Source organism: Falco naumanni, chromosome 4, assembly GCF_017639655.2.
Source record: "Falco naumanni isolate bFalNau1 chromosome 4, bFalNau1.pat, whole genome shotgun sequence".
NCBI lineage: Eukaryota > Metazoa > Chordata > Aves > Falconiformes > Falconidae > Falco > Falco naumanni.
Window position 1 is genome coordinate 40246529 of NC_054057.1, and position 22170 is coordinate 40268698.

The 22170-nt window shown below is 43.6% G+C and overlaps 1 protein-coding gene across 1 annotated transcript; it reads left to right on the forward strand.

The window, feature by feature from the left end:
* The first annotated feature begins 12894 nt into the window (after positions 1–12894).
* VIM (vimentin) lies at positions 12895–21175 on the forward strand. Its single transcript, XM_040590816.1, has 9 exons — positions 12895–13521; positions 13672–13732; positions 17671–17766; positions 17901–18062; positions 18590–18715; positions 19447–19667; positions 19762–19805; positions 20222–20307; positions 20810–21175. The coding sequence occupies exons 1-9, from the start codon at positions 12980–12982 to the stop codon at positions 20849–20851; spliced, it is 1380 nt and encodes a 459-aa protein (XP_040446750.1). The 5' UTR covers positions 12895–12979; the 3' UTR covers positions 20852–21175.
* Positions 21176–22170: the final 995 nt, after the last annotated feature.

Sequence of the window (22170 nt, forward strand, 5' to 3'; positions counted from 1 at the left end):
TCTGGCGTTGCTAATTGCTTGTTAAACCCCAAAGTGGGCTTGGGCCCGGAAGATGAAGCCGCCCCCTGAGGGGGGCCGTGGGACAGATGCTGGCCAGTAGCTCTACAATCTGCGCTCTCTTGGGAGCGAGGGATGAGAAGGGCCCGCTCCCTGCTATGAAGTCCCTTGGGGTCAACGTCTTCTGGTGACTGAGGGCTTCTCACGGGGGCAGCGATGAAACCCCCAGCCCCATTGCCCTGCCTCAGGCCCTGCACCACCACGGGCGGCCAGTGCCCGCGGGGAGGTGGAGGCCGTGCCTGGCAGTTGGCAGCAGGGCAGGCTGGAGGCCGGAATAATTTCAGGTGGCTTATACCTAGCCAGGGCAGAAGGAGAGAAAGGGGGTGCAGGGCAGCAAAAGGGGCTTATTGCTGAAGGGGTTTGCGTGCTGGCCTGCTGTCCAGATGGGCAGCTGATGTGAATGGCCCTCGGCAGTTTGACAGGCCCAACTGTTCTGTGATTTCAGCGTGCAGTGATGTTTTTGAGAAGTCATTTCAAAGCCTGCACTGCTGGTGGAACAGGAAGGAAGGAAATAACTGATGAAACTGTGCTAATTTGCTCCAACACTATGAAATTGTCATTGCTAAATTGAAAAGGAAGAGGCAACTCAAAGACACTGTTATCTGTGAAAAGTAATTTGTTTTTAAAACAAGTGTTAGACAGATGCATTTGTACACACACAAACATACATGTAACAACCAGAGTAAATACCTTGCACACTATTATGTGTTACCCACCACATAGAAGTAGATACTCACCTATGCCTCAGTTTGCAGATTGAGATTGTAAAGTGAAGATAAAACATTAAAAAAAAACCAAACCACAAACTAACAACAAACCACACCACCACCCCTCAAAAAAAACCCACCCTGGAACATGTTTCTCTTACAATTTGAGTTAATCATAGTTTTGCAGAGCCTCTTAGAAACCTGTCAAAAAGAGTGGATTTCAGGAATATTTAATTTTCCTTAGAAGCTGCCTCATATAGCCTGCCATCGTAGCTCCTACCTCTTGCCTTTCAGTGGAGGAAGAATTTTTAGCTGAAACTGGAGGGCAAAAAAGAGAGAAATCTGCTGCCTTTCAACATACTTCTCCAGAATATGGGATGTGGAAAACAGTGGAACTAGAAACAAAATTTCAAAGTAAGAATATTGGTCCTTGCCAGCTTTTTTGAAGCAGTTCTGTCATTCACCTGTGGATCTTCATCCTCAGAATCAGGGGCTGCTGCTTTATTTGTCAGCCATGGGAGTAAGCAGATGACTAAAACAAGAAGTCCAAGGTCTGCTTCTAGAATTTCTGAAAGGAAGTGCAACAGCCAAGGTACCAGAGGAGAGCAGCACACATTGCAACCAGTGGTAAGGCAGGTTGCCTGCACAGATGGCTGACAGAGAACTCAGAAAGGTGAGTGAATCACATGGCATAGCAATAAGGGGAATATACCATCTGAAGAAAACAGTCATGGGACAAAGATGGCGAAGCCTCTCAAGAAGAGGATTCAGGATGATGAAGGTGGCTACAAAAAGCAAGGTTGTTCTCAGCTAAGAAGATACATCTCAGTAGGACCCCTTCAAAATACAGATGCAAAGTGAGGGTAAAGTAAAAGGCAGCTGAAATTAGTAAAGCCGATGAATGTTTGAGCTCCTTGTATTACTATTTCAGCAACCTATACGTCACAGCAATGCTAGATACTGTGATATGTGGGAGCTGTAGGGAGCCAGGAGCAGTTCATTTATTTGGAGCTGCCCAGTACCTGGAGCAATTAAAGCTACAGAGGAGCAATATTTCCATGTATCAGACAGGGAGGCATAGCTGAGCCCTGATTTCCCCTCTCCTTTCCCTGACTCCAAGGTAATTCTTGCCATTCATATGTGGGAAAGGTGGAGTCCCATGGAGAAAGCAGCAGAGTAGTCTCTATACTAGTGGCAGTAGAACACTGGCTGCTCAGGGGAAATCCTCCATTCACCTCCTCCACCAGTGCAGTAAAGAGAATCTGATCAACACGCCTCTGCTCTGGCAACAAAGAAATCAATAAACTAGGTTAGGATTTTATTGGCTTCTTTTTTGCAAAGAATGGGAAACACCAAAATTTCCCTAGTGCTCATTTTTAAACAACTGCCAGAGTAATCAGTTTTATAATTCTGTGTAACTGTCTACCCTAACCTGCTTCTCATTATTAATTGACAAGGAATTAATTAATAAAAGGAAACAGTTACTTTTAGTGCTGTTCCCTTTATGAATGTGAAGTCAGCATAACAATAAACATACTTTTTGGATCAGGCCTTACACAGTAGTATTTAAGGTATGCTGCTTATTTCAGAGATGGGCAATGGCCGAGAAGTGCCGAGATCCATGGCCACTCATATCTTTATGCTTACAGAAAAGCTGAATGATTGCTGAGAGAGGATTAGCCCTGTGAAAGCAATTGTCCATACCTAACTCAGAAAATCTTGCTAAGACATGCTGCCACTGCCATGGGGCAAGCTAAACAGTTGCTCACTCTTTGTCTTGTGACTCCAAAGCAGCCACATGACTGCAAAATTTCCCAACTGGATCTCTCTGACTTACTGAAATTTGGGTGTTGTGACAGCTCCTTCTTTCTCTGCACCATGCATATAGGATGGATTGGATTCCTGTAAATGTCAATGAACAATTGATTTGATTAACAAAGGAGACTAGTAACAGAGTTGAAGTCCAGTGTCCACCTCTGGACTCTTAACATTTTTTAGGACATATGAGCTGTTTCAGTTATGGCTTAACAACATAGCTTGCTTTAAATAACAATTGATAGGCTTTTCTAAAAAGATATTGTTTATTCTAAATAAGTACAACTATATAACTATGAAAACACATTGATGAAGTAGCTATTTTCTTCATTCTATTTACAGTAAAACATATTTTAAGCAAACTGATCATTTAATGACATCTTTAAAGCTGTTGACATAAGTACGTGATAGCGTTTTCATTGAGACAGTTGCTGAAAACTCCTACCTCCTAGCAACTAGCAGCATTTCCTCAATGTAGAAGTTTCTAAAGTTTGCCCACATCTCTGATGAGTGGTATGATACAGGTAATCATGCTAGATCTGAAACTGTTGCCTTGGTAACTGATACACATATCCAGTGAAACAGCTACATGTGGTAAGAGGAACACGCAAACAAAACTCCTGCAGTATTTTCTCTTGTTCTCTCTATATTCTCTCTTAAAATGCTTTAGAATTGTTAAAAATGTTACAATTATCAATTCTCCCAAACAACATCACAGAAGCATGCGAAAACCACTGCCTTAAGATTCTGCAGTGTACTTCGCAACTGAAAGGTAAAATTACAAACTATGACTGGACCATATACTCTTGTCCTCAAAGTAAGAAGAAAATATTTTCACTGCTGTGTTTCTATAATTCACACCAGCAACAAATGCACACAAAATATTTTACAGGCATCTCAAGGCTTCTGCAGTCACATGTAACTCTTCTCACTGCCCTCCCATCTGCAGCAGAGCAGACGAACATACCAGCACGGCCTCTGCCTGCACCTGGCTGTGCGCAGGAGGTTGCCAGTCTGCAGTGCATGTCACAGGGGTTTACTGATGCCACAATACCACAGCCGTATAAATTGCTTGAAGTTTCCTTTGAATGTAACCCCCTCAACATAAGGCTAGGTAATGGAAGCTAGTAGATCTGTAGCTGTGAAGTGTTTGTGATTATGTCCTCTATATTAAAAAAAAATGGAGAAAGAGCAAGAAAAATCTCTGATACACCAGATGTTTAAAAGTACATTCACAGTTATCAGCCAAAATTTCAATACAGGCAAATGCTAATGTTGACAGCTGAACAACAATGCTTCTTGTGCCCAAATGTCTGGTATAACCTACTAAATACCTAAGTGAGGTTCAGGAAGAGTATACAGACATCTCAGCTGTCTAGAATGGAAGCTCTCGTTCTGGGTCAGAAATCACTGTGGCTAGGAAAGAATGTGAGGCACTTCATACCCTTGCAATGCAATCACCAAACTGAAAAAATTCACTGAGAATGTCTAGCATAAATTACTGTTTCCATAACCACTGGCCCAGTAGGTTACTAATGAAACTGAAAACCTTTTGCAGTTTATCAGAATCGATCTGGAATGTTTCAGGAGGGAATTTATCAGACTTGATTTCTGCTGAAGTGATGCTCGATAAAGGTAGCTGTCAGCCACAGATGTGGCATTTCTGGGAAGCCTGCTGGGCCATGCCAGTGTGGCTGATGAAGCCTACAATTTTCATTTATAATGCCACGCATCTGCAAGACTAGAAATGAAACCCACATCAGACCAGGTTTGTTAGCCTCTCCCAATGCGTTTCTAAGAACTCTGTACAGGGGAAATTTATGTAGCTGAAATTATTTGAAACAGTCATCAGACACAAACATTTTTAACCTTTCTCTTTTCAAATTTATTAATCTCTCCATTTCAGGATTTTATTTTCAGGTTCTGGAGCTATGCATAGACTCTGTAGGGACAGGGAATAAGGAATAAAAAGACATCGCTTCTCTAATCTTTACTTTTCTGGTTTAAATAAATTTAAATCTAAATAAATCTGGCCTGTTTGTTTTGTTTGGCTTGCAGCAGTCATGCTGGCTGGATAAGACACATATATTTACATAATGTTACTGACTTTCTTGTTGTACTTACACATTCCAGTGCTTGACCAAAAAAATAAAGGATAAAAAAGGCTAGTAACAAAAAACCCCAACAAAAACACCAAAGCAAAGCAACCAAAAAAACCCCACCAAAAACCAAACAAACCAAAAAATACTTATGAAACCTCCACTGGACTGAACAAAACAGACTCTGAGCTCTGTAAGGCCAGCTGCAGTCAGCCAAAAGATTGCTGCTGCAACAAATGTGTTTTCAATCAGACCCTTGAAGGGTCACAGGAAACGGGTGACAGCAGGCACGGAGCCAGGCCTTGTTAAAGGGGGGATCAGTTCAAGCTGCTTCAGTGGGATGAGGTAATGGTGTGGGAGATCCCAGCTCACAGGGGCAGGATAAAATAATATGGTGCCTGCTGCTCTGTTGGGGGGGGGGCGGGGAGGAATGAGGAAAAGGAAAGAGAAAGAATGAGAGTGCAGATGGTGAGCCTGGATGTGTCTCTTACCTTTTTGCTTAAGGCAGGAATTTTCACCCCCAACATCCCTATGTGATTTACACAGTCTATGGTGTGCAGGCTGAGAAAGACTTGTAGCTGAATGTTGGTGTTGGTTATGGCTTTTGCTCACTAGGTTGTCTAGTATCACCTAAAGATTTTGTACACCGCAAACTTGTCTTTTTAAAGAGTACAGTCTCTGCTGAAACCTTGTTTTTTCATTCAGTCCCATGTGATGAGTTTAATCTTTGACTAAGACTGTAGTTGGCACAGGAAATGAGATCTCTTATGCTGGTCACCATGGTGGTAGGATTTCAGTAGTAGGGTGTTTCCTCCAGAGAAAGAAAATCTTTAACGCAGCCGCAGCAGAGCTGTAACTGTGGACTTGCTGAGCTGTCTTGAAGTGAGGTAAACCACAATTGCACACAGTAAGTACCATAAAATCTGCTAAAGAAGCTGACTACTTGGTGCCTAGGCAGCACAGAGGTCCACCCTGGCTATATTGCTGGCAGTTTGCAAATGAGTTTAAAGGTAATTTAAAGCTATTTGATACAAGTTAGGAACTATAATTACAGAAGTGATTGCACTGTAGATATTCTCTTTCTCACTTTGGATGTGTCTACAAATGTCTGTCAAGCATACCAAAACACTAAAGCTTAGCAGCTGGGACATAGCTCTTTTCTACCAGAAAGTCTCTTGGAAAATAGTCTATAGAAAAGCACAGATTTGAAGAAGTCATGATATCTTGTAAGGATAAACTGAAATGCAGAATAAATTGAAGAGTTATTCTGCAAAAAAATCCCATCTTAAATAGGGAAGTGTCTCTTTTGGCTGCTAGGTCTTTTGGGGTCTCTTCCTTCAATTAAGTATTGCCTCAACTAAGAACAAAAAGCTTTGGGTTTTCCTAAAGTTGAAACAAAACTTTTTTTTAGAAAAATGGCTATGAATTTAAAATGTTATCTTTGCTGAGACAGTCTGGAGAAAGAAGCCCCAATAAGCCAAACCTAAATGGGTCAAGAAAGCCTAAAATAGTTGTTTCTGAAGAAGAGAAATCTTGCACAAGACATATGCCAGTATGGACTGGCAGTGTCAGTATTCAGCTGTAGGGAGCTGGGCTGATTTAAGACTCCAGCAAACATGTTTCACATAATTCTTAAGAGAAACACAATGGGAAATTGTTGGAATTGTCTGTCAGGAACCCTGCAATGTCAGATTAAGTCCCTGAGGATGATTTCATTCCAGTTACAGTGCCAAGTCAGATGTAGCACTCATCTCCTATGGTATAGGGCACAGTTGTTCCAAAACTAAAATAATTGAACTCAAGTAATTAATTAACCTATACTGTGCATAATTCTCATTACTAGCCCAGACATCATGTATATTGTAGTACAATAGTATTATGTCCTTCATCTTCAGGATGTAGCTCAACTTGATACCACAGAAGTTGATTATTTTCAGAATACAATTGTAGGACGGTGGCATTGCCGTATTCAGGGTAAACCACGCTTCCGTCTGTGAAAGAATCAACATCTGACCTGCATGTGTTTTCATCCTGGTGTGTTTCAGACTTACACAGTAGGCTTGGTAACTTCCATGTCATGGAGTTTATGGGAAATGCCCAATCCCTGTCGAATAAACAGCCACAAACATTGGCAAAAGTCTAAGAGTCAGCAAAACAAAAGCATCTACAAAGCTCCTAAATAGCTGCTAGGTCCTTCCTCCTGTCATCCTGCAAAAGCTCTTTCACATCCAATGGCCATATGTAAGACCAAATTCTTAGGGAAAATTTCAGGTAGACAGTGAATTTGTCTTTGTAATGGGAAGCAGGGCACCTTTCCACCTGAAAAAAGTATGGCTGCCTCCACTCTTCCAGGTATTTCCTCTCTTCCTTCTCCAGCCATATGCACCATCTGCTGTACACATATTTAATACACTTTCCACTCCATTCCTTGTAGCCCACAATATTTTATGCGTACTATTAGCTCAAATTTGGATCATCTTCCCTCCTTAATCCCAACTGGACAAAGTACATTTATGCTTGAAAAATAGGCATAGAGCTGGCATGTAAAAATAGCTCATCTTAGAAACTCAGTCTTCTCACCTTTGGGGTGTGTGCGCCACTGCCCCTTCCTTTGCAAGGAGCCAACTAACCCCAGAATGGCTAACACAATGTACGCTCAGTTTATGAGTCTCATTGGAACCCAGGATTTGGCACAAGAACTTGGACTGAGGAATCCACTAAAAAACTTGGCCCTCAAGGAGCTGGTAGTTCTGCTTGGCCTGAGCATCTCAAAGGAAGAAGGGAACAATTGCTGCACGCAATTAACGATTCCATTGCTGTGTCCTGCCTCTTCCTCAGAACGAACATCATCATTTCCTGGTATATCATGGCAAGGAAACATTATGCTATTTATGCTTTGTGTAAGTAATGGAACTGGGGAAGAGAGAAGAATGAAATCACTCCTCAGTTTTAATTGTTTTTTGGCTAGAGGAGCTCTTTAAGCAGTTTGCTTTGAAAAAAGCTTGGCCAAAAAGAAGTAGTAAATGTCTAACTCACAGGGTTCATTAATGATGTACTAGAATCGCTTCTTTTAGCTTTTTCCAAAAGAGAGAATGGATGGATGGATGAATCATCTTTGAAAAGGTTTGCAATCTCAAAATTTAAAACAGCAATCCCAGACAAATTAATATTATGGCTTCCCATTGTAATGTGACAAATGAATGTTCATCCATGCTGTTGGCTTCTGCCTGTGCCAACAGCTTACTGCAGGAATAGCAACTGAGCACTGAGCAAGGTCAAAATAGCGAAGTCAGCAATGTGGCAAAGGACAGAAAGAAGCCCCACACATTACACAACATTTTACATAGATCCTACTGAAAGCTTAAGCCGACTATAAATCAAAATCCTTTATCTGATATTTAAGTTAAACGGTCTTTATAAAGTGCCTATCATGATGCTTGAACATTGGTCTTTGGCAAAATACAAATTTTATGAAACAAGGACAGTGGAGAGCTAAAATTTCAGAATATCTATTTTTGGGCACCCAAATCAAGACTAAGTGACTTTGTGTATTCTGGAAATTAGTTCTGCTTAAAGATTTTCAGACTGAGCATTGGGCCTCAAACCATGCCAAACCTCATGTCAGTTTGTAAAACCTTGTCCTTGTGTCCCAGTCATTGCTAAACATATGCTGACATTCAGCAGGCAGTGCTATTGGTATTAAGCGAAGTGGGACAGATGAAGTGTACAGTTTGTCATCCTTTTTTTTTGTTTCTGTTTAAGGGATGGATTAAATAAATTGCTATACCTATAATAGAGCTGAAAAACTTCTTTCTCTTTCCTGTGTTGCAAGAACTGTGCATCGTGTTTGAGACACCCATGGGACTTGGGGCAGAGGGCTGTACTGGCTTTGGAAATGAGTACCTGCTTTGGGACAGAAACATCCTAATTTGATACAGAAAATGTCCTATTCTGGAAATTAGAAACCATAGTAGAGGGGAACTTTATGCACGACAGTAATAATTTTTGGAAATGTAAGTCATGCAACTGGGTGGCATGAGTCACGCTCAAAACACTTCCCTAGTGATGAAACCCCTGCCAGTTTATATAGTTCATTTTACATTAAAATATAATATTGACGAGAGACTTGGTTAGTTTTGAGTATAGAGCCTAGTCATTTCCTTGAAAAAATCAGCAGCTAGTCACAGCAGTTTGGTAGGCATTGCAACACTAGCAATGACAGTAGGCAACATCATTTTAAAAATAAATTTCATAGAAGAATTTGCCAATTTCTTTAAGAGCATAATTAGTCATGGAAGTTACTCACAAGGGGAGACTTCAGTGCATGGACATTGATGTTGTGCAGCCCCGTGGTACTCAAAAACCCAAATCAGCTTCTCCCAGGCAGCGTGCAGGGAGACATATTCTCTGGGTTCAGGAAAATCAGTTCTTCCCTGGATGCACTGGCCTTTCTTGGAAACTGGGGGACACTTTAGCCTCATTACACTTAGCTCCCAGCTAAAGGGAGGGACTGGCCCCAGCTGAAGATTTACAGCCAGAATCTGCTTTTTGGAAACAAACCTGTTTTCAAAACCATAGTAATCTTAGCCTTTTCAGACCACGGCTGAAAGGAGGAAGTGTTCTTTCAGACTAACAGCACTCACTCAAGCGATGGACCGCAGCTCTTGCTGTGGCTGAGCATTATGGAGAGTCCCTATTCAGTTGTCTGTAGGACATTAAGAGTCTTTAATATCTTCATGTTAAAGCGGGTCCCTTTTGCCTGGAGTTTGTTCAATATTCATGGAGCAGGGGAAGTGTGAAGGAATGTCTTTATGGTCCCATGCGTGCCAGGGCTTAAGGTTGCTGTATGGTAGTGACAGACAACAAAAGTGATGGCATTTGCATAGCAGGATGTTTTTCCTGGGTATTTAATATTTATGGGTCATTTTAGACCTCCTGGAAACAGAAACTTTACTAAAGCTGCATAAATCTGATTAAAGAAAGCATTCACATCTGTTTAGTCAAGGTCTATAATAACTGGAAAGCACATTCAATATTTGGACTAAATTTCCCTCATTTCTTACTGCTTAAATGAAATGGCAAATAAAAAAAAAAAAAAGGAAAAGGGGAATGCCAGTCTTCTCAGTGATGTTTTCAGACCAACAGATATTTTTGCAAAAAGATCAGAGAAATTCTTACTATTATGAAGACTTTTTTAGTGCAACAAATTTCTAGTATAAAGCTATTCAGGCATCCGTACCCCTCTCCCAAAGAACACAGATTTTCCCTTTAATGAAAGTTACACAACAATCCAATATTTTTTGCTACACTTCTAGGGCTTAATTCTGTATTTCATTCTTGGCAGTGAATCAATACATCAATTATCTGGAAAAAAGCCAAAAAAATGCCAAAATAGATTTTACAGTGTGGACTGAAAGGCTATTGATAAAAATACCTACTTTGTTCTTTACGAGTGCCATTGGCTTACGTCTGATCTACCTCTGTAGAGACAAGTGACATTACAAACTGACCGGGCAGCTACCTGACTGCATGCTGGAATTGCAAATGAAGGCATGACAACAAACAACACAGGCGACAACTAACAGTTTATGAAAACGTGGTGTTTAGTGATGCTATTAGCTGTCTGTTCTTCTTGTAAGAAGTGGTCAAGATCCTGACCAACCATAGTCTCTGAGAGTCCCTTAGCACTTTCCTTAAAATTAGACTGATTACTGTGGTTTCATTTCCATTCAGAGAAGTACACTCTCTGTGACTTTTATGGCTACACTAAGGCGGACTCTTTCCTGGTAAGTACTGTGGAAATCTTTTTGCATTTCAAGAGACCAGTTTGGTCAGACCTTTGGGGTTTGGGATGCAAATGTGCTTTAAATTTATTACAGCCTTATAAAAAACTTAAGAGCTTCCTCTATGAATTCGTATATGTGCCAACCAGCAAAAGGCACTTAAAGGTTTATTGTAGTCCCGACAGCCGACAGTATCTGAACATTTCTAGGAAAATTTCACAGTGAGAAACGGCAATGAGGCAGGTGGCCAAGAATACATATGGCAGCGGTGACATAAACATATGGAAATAACACTTGAAACATGGGGGGTGGTCATATTTATTTACTAAAACAAACACTTCCTTGGATTTTAGGGGCAAAGCAGTGTCTGAACAAAGGATGACTGTTGCATGTGTGTGCCTGTAAAGGTTTTGTGCACTGTGAGTAAGCTGTGCTCTGTTAGGAAAAACAGATTGGGCACAATGCAGCTTCAAGAAACCAGCAATCTGCTAAAGCATCTTTAATCTGTGAGGCTGTTGGTTATGGGCTGGTTTACTTTTTTGCCTGCTCATAGAAGTAGTGTGTACTTTTGTGCCAGGGCTCACAAAGGCTTACAGCTCAAACTTGATGGCTTAAATAAAGAGCCCTCAGAGGGCTGGACAGCACAACAGCATCCAGGCTGGGCTGCGGTACCCTTGGCCTCAGGAATGCCATGTGACCTCTGCCTCTTATTCAGTAGGTGAATGAAATGAGCTGTAGCCCAGGACTTACGCTGCAAGCACTTCAGTGGCTCAACCTTGTCAGCTTCATGTGGTTGCCTAAGCTTCAGTGAATAGAGGTAATTAAAACCTCAAGAACATACATTTACATACACAAACTGCACTCCTGTAGTTCTGGTTGTAATCAGAATGGAACTGAAGCACATTTTCCTTAAAAAAAAAAAAAAATCCTTAATGAATTATATGGGCTTCAATTCTGCCTTGTAAGGTACAATACCTGAAGTACAATAGCTGATTTTACTGGGAATTGGGGCGTGAAGAGTCCCTTTCCCTCTGCCCACTGTTTGTGTTCACATTTATCAGGAATTCCACTGAAGGTATTTACTTCTGCAGGACTGCAAGTTACAAATTTAAAACCAGTGGTGGTTTTGCATCTCATAAGTGCTGAAATAATACATTAGATACTACCTCTATGTTGCATCTGCCACTTCCCATAGCAAAAAAGAAAAAGATGTCCCTTACCTGATGTGTCAGTGGAGGGTTAGAGAATATGAATTGTGCTTTGGCCACTCAAATTTAAAATTATCTAAACAACAGGGATTCTGTCATCTCCTGTTAACACCTTTTGCATTCATACTGAAAACAATCTGCTGCTACTTGGTCAGTTTTTCTGTGTTACATTTTACGCTACTGCTGTTGCCTTGTACCATCTACATCATTCTTCTCTACTGCTGGTAGCCTCATTTTCATAATAAAATTGCTCTTGAAACACTGGGATTTTTGTCTGGCCTTTGGTGCTACACACATAGGATATTTGTGGGTCATGTCTAATGAATAATTATCATGTTGCTATTTAGATGCTTTCTTGAGACTCTGCTCACGTGCCTACTGAAATTTATAGCAAAAGTCTGCTGGGTGCAACAGCTCAGAAACAAACCTATATTAAAATCAAGCCTGCCACTATCCCAGTTACCAGAAGGATCGCATCCAAGAGCAAGATCCCGATCGCAGCTTTTTCAGTAGTATACCATCCATGCTAAAATAGTTACCGCTGGGATCATTATGATAATGGCAGAATTAAGCCTTCCTAGCGTAACTGCTCGCTCAGCTACAGGGAAAACGCGTCTTCAGCACCGACGCAGTAGCCGAGATGGCTCTCAGGGGAGGCGGCCGGAGAAGACACGGATGTCTTACTCTCCTGCCCGGCTATTCCGGGCGTTTGGCAGCCCCGTGCGCACAGCGAGGGTCACCCTTTCCGGCCTCGCTCTCTTTCGTCCCGCGGCGTAACACGGACTCCGCCGCCGCCGCCGCCGCGTTCCCGGACAGGGCAGCCGAGGCACGGAGCGCTCGGCCCCGCTAGCCGCTGCCGTCACCCCCGCCGCGCCGCCTCCTGCGGGCCGCCGCCCCGCCGCGCCCTGCCCCTTCCCCGCCTCGGCGGCTGCCCGCCGAACCCCGGGGGGAGAGCTGCGGCCCGCGGGGCTCAGCCGCGCCACCCCCAGGCTGCCCCCTCCCCTCCCCTCCCCTCTCCTCTCTCCCCTCGACCCGCCGCCTTTGTGTCCGCCGGCCCCCGCGCCCCCCCCGGCGCCCCCTCCCCGCGGGGCGAGGCGCGGCGGCGGGCGGGGCGGGGCGGGGCGGCGCGGCGATTGGCGGCGGGTGGGGCGCGGCGGGGCGGGGCGCGGCGGCCGGCGGGGCGGGCCCGGCCCGGCGGCGGGCGGCGGCGCCCCATAAGAAGGGGCCCGGGCCGGGGCCGCCGCCCTTCTTCGCCCGCTGCTCCGAGCCGCCCCGCTCCGCTCCCGGATTACAAAGCCCGCGCCGCCGCCATGAGCATCAGCACCAAGAACTCCTCGTACCGCCGCATGTTCGGCGGGGGCAGCCGCCCCAGCACCGGCACCCGCTACATCACCTCCAGCACCCGCTACTCGCTGGGCAGCGCCCTGCGGCCCAGCACCGCCCGCTACGTGTCCGCCTCGCCCGGCGGCATGTATGCCACCAAGGCGACGTCGGTGCGGCTGCGGAGCAGCATGCCGCCCATGCGGCTGCACGACTCCGTGGACTTCTCCCTGGCCGACGCCATCAACACGGAGTTCAAGGCGAACCGCACCAACGAGAAGGTGGAGCTGCAAGAGCTCAACGACCGCTTCGCCAACTACATCGACAAGGTGCGCTTCCTGGAGCAGCAGAACAAGATCCTGCTGGCCGAGCTGGAGCAGCTCAAGGGCAAGGGCACGTCCCGCCTGGGCGACCTCTACGAGGAGGAGATGCGGGAGCTGCGCCGGCAGGTGGACCAGCTCACCAACGACAAGGCACGCGTGGAAGTGGAGCGGGACAACCTCGCCGACGACATCATGCGGCTGCGGGAGAAGTGAGTGTGCGAGGGGAGGGCGGGGGCGGGCTGCCGGCGACTCCCCCCCCACACACACACGCCCACCCAAGCGCCCCGGGCCGGGCTGGGGGCGGCGGGAGGCTCGGGGGTCCCCCCGCTGCCGCCTCACCGCGGTCTCGCCCCTTCCAGGTTGCAGGAGGAGATGCTTCAGAGGGAGGAGGCCGAGAACACCCTGCAGTCCTTCAGACAGGTTTGCGGGGGCTGGAGGGAGCGAGCTGGGGGGGCTGAGGGTGGTGGTGCCCGGGACGGGGGCGGGACTGCGGGAGTTCGCCTTTCTCGCACAAAGGAATTCCATCGGCTCTCCCGCGACTCCCCCTTGTTTTCTTGAGGGGGGGATGCTGCGGTCCCAGGGGCGGGGAGGGAAACTATTGTCTTGCTTTATCCGAGTCTCGCCTGTTTTACAAAAAGCGCCCCGACGTGGAATCGCTTCCCGGTCCAATAAAAGCGAAAGGGGGGCCATCTGCTCGCTTGGCTGAAGGGTATTAATGGTTTCTATGGGATTCACCGTGGAATGCATATACAGGCATTATGGCAAGTGTGGTGGCAGCAGATTGAAATAATAGATCCCTTTGTGTCGGAAGGGAGGGCGCAGTGGGCTGCATTCTTACCAAATGTGTAATGGTGCGAGCATACTTCCAGCAAAAAGTGTCTACCATGTGTATGGTCCAGTTTTTTTATACAAAACAGAGCTCCTTTTTAATGAATCGCTTCGGTCAGCGCGTTATTGGACACAACCTTGAAATTTAGAACTTTTTATATGGGTGGTGTCTGCTGACAAGACAGTTTGCTCCTTGGAGCGAGGTCACATCTGTCAAGCCTGTCTCAGGGGGTCTGTTACCAACACTGAACTTAATGAACTGTAAACGAAGATGGTAAGGTAGGAAGCAAGTTGCCGTAGAGTTTAGTCTCTGTAGGATGTTACTATGTTACTCCAATAAACCAAAAGCTACATGGCAGAGAGTGTTCAGAAAGTGTTAAGCTCAGGTTTTCACTTGTGCAAAATCAGCTTTCAACTTGGATTAAGCCTTGTTTGCATTAGGAGATAATTTAGGAATGTGCCTTCTCAAAACAAGGTCTCTTCCCTAAACTGCTGGTGTGGAAAGGCATTGCTAGCATTCCTCCTGGCTAGATGTGACTCCCGTATCTCCAGACAGCGGGGCACAGGCTGACTTCATCCCAGGGCTCTTCACAGATGTTAGTAGATGTCACCATTCAGGAAATTGTCACTTGATTGTCAGTGTTTCCCTGGGTAAGGCTTTTGACTACAATATATTTATAGTTTGAAAGAGTGCAGGTGTCTTCACAAGATAATGTGTGGAGACAGGAACACTCACTCCCATTTGGAGTCTGGGAATTCAGTCTCCCCTAGCATTCTGGGGACAGAAGTTTGAAACGGAACAGTTTGAGATATGCTGCCTTAACTTCAGCTTCTACTTTTTGAGTGCTAAGCCAATTTAACATTGTGTTAAGTTCCATGCAGGAGCAGTTAACTTAAGTTTTAGAGAACCTAATCTAGTCTGAATCACTGCTGAATTCAGTTGAAGTATCCTTTGACTAAGGCTGGCTTTTGTACTTAATTGGTATACTTCAAGGCAGGTATACCTCTATTTCAAACCAAATAAACTTTGTGAAGGCTCTAGGCTTTTAAGTGAACTTGGCATTCTGCATATCCCACATTCATTATCCAGCTCTTCCCAGCCCTGTGGAAAGGGGTCGTTCAGGATCTCGGCCTCTAGCAGATTCTATGTGTGCATTACAGTCAGAACTGGATGCATGTAACTTCCTAAGGTGTAGCTTATGCATAAGAATTGCAAATCATTGTCAGTGGAAATGCTACACTAAATCCACTCATGCCAGAACCGGTACGTGCTAGCATGTCTGATTTGAACAGCAGTAATATCTAATTTTTCCTCTCTGGTGAAAGAGTAGGCTTAATGTGCAGGTTTCCAAAACTAAATCTGTTTCAGTGTGAGTGGTGTTCTTCTGTAAGTGAAATTAGGTTCATAGAACACTGAAGTTGAAACATCCTGTTGAGCTTTCCGTTGTAACAAAAAAAAAAAAAAAAGCACAGCTTTATTAAACTGTTACATTCTTGCACTGGGAAGTTGCATGCGTGGGTTTGAAACGCTTCAGCAGATACTTCACTGTTGCGACGTAGTATCAAATTTACTTTGTACTTGGAGTGGTTGTATACTTCAAATATTTGTTCACTTTTAAAATACTGAACTAAACTTTTTATTTCCAACTCATATGTACTAAATTTTAATTCTTTTCCTGAACAAAGATGTGGTTTTACTCATATGCTGGGGGGCGTACTACATAAAATAAACCTGAAGGTTCAGTGAGCTCTTTCCTGAGGGACAAAACAAGCACCACAATTAGTGAGAAAGTTATTATTGCAGCTTTGCCAGCTACTCTGGCAGCAAGGAGTAGGTCCTGAACCCATGCCAAGACTTAACAGGTCTGCTCCTGGCTAACATGAGGTTTGTCTGAAGTAAACATGGATGCCCGACCCTGCAAACTACGTGACTGGCATTGAAGCATCCCCTGGGATAAAATCAATGCGTAGTCCAGTTGCTTGTATGTATGCTGAATACTTTGTTTGCTCAGGTTACAGGTAGCTTATGCATTTATGTAGTTCTCCATTCATCTAGGAAATACAGATACACTGATTCTTCACTCCCTATATTTAATGATCACATGTGTAGTAAAATGCATAATGTATATACTAATGTGCCTTCAATTTAAGATGCTCCTAAAAATCCTGTAGCTGTTAATTTGTCTGAAAATATGTCCTCAGGGTGCGGTTTTTTGTAAAATCCATTGGAAACTCTCTGAATGTCTAATTGTGTAAACACATTGGGTCATAGCCATGTAATTTCCTACCAGAATGATCTTCAGGTTTGTTTTTTGGGGGAGGAAAGTAAATGAATTAAGGAATTTTTCCCCTGAATTGAAAAACAGAGCCCATGTGAACTGTGTGGGTGTAAAAGTGGAATTGATAGGGAAGTTATGGGGTGTTCTGCTGGAGCAAGAACCTTACCCCAGAGTAGGAGTGATCAAAGGAATGGCTTTCTAGGAGTCTAAAGAAAACACTTCTTACTTCAAAGGTGCCATAATAGCGAGAACTGCTGATTAGGAATGCCTATACTTTGGGCAATCCAAAATAGCTTTAGAGTAAGCTGTGAAAACCTGATACATTAATACTGTGTGAACATGAGCACGCAGCTGCGCATGTAACTAGTATGAAAAGAACAATCACCCCCTTTTCAAACTCTTGCACATTTATAACATAAGAAGTTACCAATCAATGTTGAGTCTTAAGTCAGGTTTTCGAGCTAATTCAAGCTGCTTTCATGTAACATTCATGGCCTATCTTCTGTTATGCCTTAAATGAATTTTTGCTGTTGATTAAGACTATCTCTGTCCAGCAAAAGGTGGAGTCTTTGCCAGCTACTGTGAGGGTGTAGGCAATGACGACTAACTCTATTTGTGTTTATGCTCATACTTTCTTTTTCTCAAGGGAGGTCTGTTGAACCATTTGGAGTAGTAAATGCTTGCAGTTACTATATGTACCTCACTAGCTGTGCAAGTATGCTTTCAAGCTGTGGTCTGTGGACCCAAAGGGCTCTGTGGTTGATCACCAAGGAGACTGTAAGAAATAAACAAGAAATGAAGCCCACTGATAGGCACGTAGGCACATGGGTTGCATTTCTAAGCGCCACTGGAAAAAATGGAAGTTTGCAAATTCCAAGACTAACACTTTTTCAGTGCTGTCAAGCTAGAAGAGCTTATCGCTAGCTTCTGACCAATGTACCTGCTTCATCTTCAAGCAGGATTTACACCCACCATGGCTGGTATGCTCTTGATCATGCTCAGCAATATGCTGGCAAAGATGAAGTAATCTACATATGCTGTATAGTTCCCAAAATGACAGTAAAGGTGCATATAGTGGTCTCTGAGGCTGGGGTAGGAGGTGGCAAAGAGAGGGGTTTTGCAGCTCTTGATTTTGTATTGTTTTGCCAAAAAGCTCAGACATAGAGTCAGTCTGTAGGGTACTGAACTTGCTGTAGAAGACTTCCCTCCCTCAGTTTTGTAAGAATGTTCATCATTCTTCTCTCTGGTCAGGATGTTGACAATGCCTCCCTGGCACGTCTCGATCTTGAGCGCAAAGTCGAGTCCCTGCAAGAAGAGATTGTCTTCTTGAAGAAGCTTCATGATGAGGTAAGATGAACAATGGGGTCCGTGATTAGATACGGACAGTCTAGTAAGCAAGCTCTTCACCGGTTCTGGCTGAGTCCCCACCTGCATGTGTTCTGTATGTTGTCATGTAATAACATTGAGCATCTGCTTCTCAGGAAATCCGAGAACTGCAGGCCCAGCTCCAGGAACAGCACATCCAAATTGATATGGATGTTTCTAAGCCTGATCTTACTGCTGCGCTGCGTGACGTTCGTCAACAGTATGAAAGCGTTGCTGCTAAGAATCTTCAGGAAGCTGAAGAGTGGTACAAGTCCAAAGTAAGTAAAATCTCTCCAGGTGCGTCAGGCACTGGAACTAACTGTACATAAAGGGTTTGCTGTAGCACCCTGTGTTCCCTTTGTGTCTATACGGGGCGTGACCACAGCCATGGCACAGGGTTGTCTTTAAACTCCTAGTCTGGGAAAAGTACAGCTGAAAACATTATTTTGCGCCATAAGTACAGCAGCAAAATAGTGGGTTCATAGTTGGAGTCTTTCCTGTGCTAAACATCTTGGAAGGAGATGTTATATGGAATACTGGAGAAAGGAGTGAATGAATGGGCAAAAAAATGATGAAAAGATGAGAAATGTGGAGGGTAGGAATGGGTGGGGAGACAAATATGAAAGATTTAACTATGAATTCCACTTTAACAATTAGAAATGCATTTGAAGAGTCATGCTACTATTTAAATGTTTCAGGTGTTAATGTAATGGCTTCAATTGCCCTCAAATGCTGTGTCAAAAAAAATACTTGTTACACTGTTTCTGTTAAATCATTACACTAACCAAACCGGGGGTTTCTACAGTTCGCAGATCTCTCTGAAGCTGCTAATAGGAACAACGATGCCCTGCGCCAGGCCAAACAAGAAGCTAATGAATACCGCAGACAGATTCAGTCTCTCACCTGCGAAGTTGATGCCCTTAAGGGAAGCGTAAGTAGAAGACAGCAGCTGTTGGGACATTCTCCCCTGTGCAGCTCTAAACGCTGCACTGCAGTTTAATGGCTGATACAGATGTGAGCGCAGCTGATCTGCTGCACAATATAGCAGCGTATTAGTACTCCTTGAAAAGGATGCTATAGGCATGATTTGTCTGCATGCACTACAGTGGACTGCTTAGATTGACATGCTGAACTAGTCTTGCTTAAGGTATAAACAATGAGTTCATTCTCTTGCTGTAATACTGTTTTATATAACATTTTCTGAAAGTGTTTACGGCTTGCCTGTCAGGTGCAGCTGAAGTTATAAAAAAAAAAAAAAAAAGCTGGAGCAACAGTGGAAATAAGGTGCAAACAGCAAATCTTGCTGTTGCTAGAATCTCACTGCCTTACAGGCTGGCTTGAAATGGATTTTAGTGTGTAGCATACCTGCAGATCCCCTCACTGAGGAGTGCCTGCATGCTGACTGGTAGTGCACGTCTTGGGGCTTACTATAACGGATTGCTTTGCCCCCTGGTAGCAAATACATGGCACACCTCCAATCAAGTAGCAGAATAACTCACCTTGACTTTGCAAGGGAAGATAGCGATGACTATTTTGGGATGTGTCTGGGTGTTTTCAAAAGATGCTAGCCATTACTCCCCTTTTAAAAATCTTTAAGGGTCTTGAGGGGTGGGGAAGAGTGGCTGAACTGCAGCAGTGCCTGACTTCATTATTCCCTCCCAGAATGAATCCCTGGAGCGCCAAATGCGTGAAATGGAGGAGAATTTTGCTGTTGAAGCTGCTAACTACCAAGACACTATTGGCCGTCTGCAGGATGAGATTCAGAACATGAAGGAAGAAATGGCTCGCCACCTCCGCGAGTACCAGGACCTGCTGAATGTCAAGATGGCTCTTGATATTGAGATTGCCACCTACAGAAAACTGCTGGAGGGTGAAGAGAGCAGGTAAAAATCTCATGCGGACACTTTTCTAAACAGCAGTCACTCAAAGACACTGTATACCCATGTCTGACTTTATCCATTTCTTTTTTTCCTTCAGGATTAACATGCCTATTCCAACCTTTGCTTCTTTGAACCTGAGAGGTAAGCTATTTCTGCTTCTTCCGTTTAGACAGCCATTCTGTCACTAGCAAAAAGGTCCTGGATAGATAGTTCCTTTTACTCTAGTGTTTGAACTATAAATGCAGTTGTGTGTGAATGTTTTTCTTAAATATAACTACAATATTTACAATTACTTAACCTTGGATGGGGAGAGAGCTACTTTGTTCCTGGGTGTGGATGTTTTTAAAATCAGTACATGGTGAGTGATCAGTTTAGATGCCTGCTGAAGGTGCTTTAAGGGGGACAGGAAGAAAAAAGATTCACTTAGGATTCAGAGCAGAAGACTTCTTCATATACTAAATTGGGATTCTGAAAGTAGATCTAAAGTCTGTTACACTTCATTGCTTTGAGGAAACACTTCATCTAGACTGTTGGTAATAATACATTTTCTTCTGCAGAAACCAACATTGAGTCTCAGCCAATGGTTGACACCCACTCAAAGAGAACACTTCTAATTAAGACTGTCGAAACTAGAGATGGACAGGTTGGTGGTAACTTTTGATTTTATTTCTATCACAGCTGGTTACCTTAAAATACTCTTACGTTTGTCTGCTGGTTAGTGCAGCCTGTATATGGTAGTAAGGATTGAGTAGAACAGTACCTGGCAGTCCAAGCAGCGTGGCTGAGCATACAGATGTAGCAAATGGGCTTCTGTAGAAATGATCACAAAATTCGTCTGATAGTAAATCCTGAAGTGGCTGACAGTTACCTGTGAGTATTTAAGTTCAGCTGAGTTAGCAAGTTCTCAAAAGATTTCTCACACCACCTGAGGAAAATGTGGCAGTAAACAGAGGTACTTGTTTGGGACAAGGTACTGTTTTTGGACTAAGTCAATAAAGGCTTAAATGCTTTCTGCGTGCTATTTACCAACTACAGCCTCACATAAGTGAGAGTTTGGTACCCCTTTGTTCTCAGTTCTGTGGTACTGGATGTTCCAAACAATCTTCCTATGAAAACTTAATGCAAGGGTCTCTGTTTTTCAACAGGTTATTAATGAAACTTCCCAGCATCATGATGACTTGGAGTAAAGCTGAAGTGGAGATGCGTACTTACTAATGCAGGAGAAATTCTTACCAGCAAGAGTTAAAAAGTCCATGTCTTAAAGGAAGAAACAGCTTTCAAGTGCCTTTCTGCAGTTTTTCCATGAGCGCAAGATTATTATGCTAGGAAATAGGTCTTAGATCTTGCAAACTGACTCTCCCTGAAGGATTAGAGTTTACAATGGAGTCTAGTTTACAAATAGCAATATCTTGTGCTGCAATACTGTTTTTAAGTATCTGAATTCAATAAAACTGCTTTTTCCAGCACAGTATGAGCAACCTGTCGCTACTTCAATAAACCTTTGGAAAATGGCTCTTGATGTGTTCTAATTTGTTAACTTCATGACTTTCTGGAAAGCCATAACACTGTAATGCTGGAATTACTATACGGTTGACATCTCTAGTACTGGTTGTGTGGAATGCTGTTTTTTCAGTTTAACTAGATAAACTTACTCATTTACTGCTTAGGTTTTGGAACAAACTAAAATGGACTATAACTGGCAGATGCATAATGTATTATGATATTTCTTATCTCTTGAATAAAATATGATACTTCAAGCTAATAAAAATTAATCTTGCTTCCATATACTAGTTAACCCGGTTATGAAGAGCTAAGAATGCCCAAAATACCTTAATACTCAGCTCTGTAAGTTAAGTAGCTGTGAAATAGCTCATGTAAGCCCTTATCTGTGACAGCACCTTTGCAAAGTTAACAGCTGACTTGATGCATTGACTTCATTTTCCAGGAAAGACTAGTTTCCAAAGGCTTGTCTGTGTTACAGAAGCTAAATGAAGGCTTCAGATGGACTGAGGCTTAGGAGATATTTAAAGGGACTGCATAGAAGGAATAACTTGGCTTACTGGTGAATTGATTCCAGCATTTAAACCCCTTGAAAAAAGGAGAGCCACCATGCTTGCTGCATGCAGAATGGGGGAGAGAAGACTCCCATCTGGCCTGTCATGGTCTTCTGGGAGGTGGAAGTGAAAGGTTGGAGTCCTCTGTGAATGCTTAAAGGAGGAAAAACCTTTTCTGCAGAGGAAGATACTTCTCAAATCAAAACACAGTCAAAACCTCTGAACAGCTTTTACTCTGCAGGAGTATCTACTCTGTATCACTCCTGTAAAGCCTGCTTCCTGTAAGCCTTCACTAAGGTAGAAGTTTTGTGGAATGAGTAAAAAGCAAAGTGGAGCTGTTTGGTGAGGGTGAATCCCATTTGGTGCTCGTTCAAGGTAATGGGAGTAGTTCCATGTTGTACAGATGTTCTCACAAGCACTTTGGAACTAACTTATCTGTAAGGAAAACTTTT

What these genes read in the sequence shown, in the direction of transcription:
- VIM (XM_040590816.1), top strand. Translation starts at nt 12,980, where the DNA reads ATGAGCATCAGCACCAAGAACTCCTCGTACCGCCGCATGTTCGGCGGG. An exon ending in TGAAGAAGCTTCATGATGAG is followed by an intron (nt 17,767 to 17,900) that starts GTAAGATGAACA and finishes TCTGCTTCTCAG; the next exon opens with GAAATCCGAGAACTGCAGGC. An exon ending in TCGAAACTAGAGATGGACAG is followed by an intron (nt 20,308 to 20,809) that starts GTTGGTGGTAAC and finishes GTTTTTCAACAG; the next exon opens with GTTATTAATGAAACTTCCCA.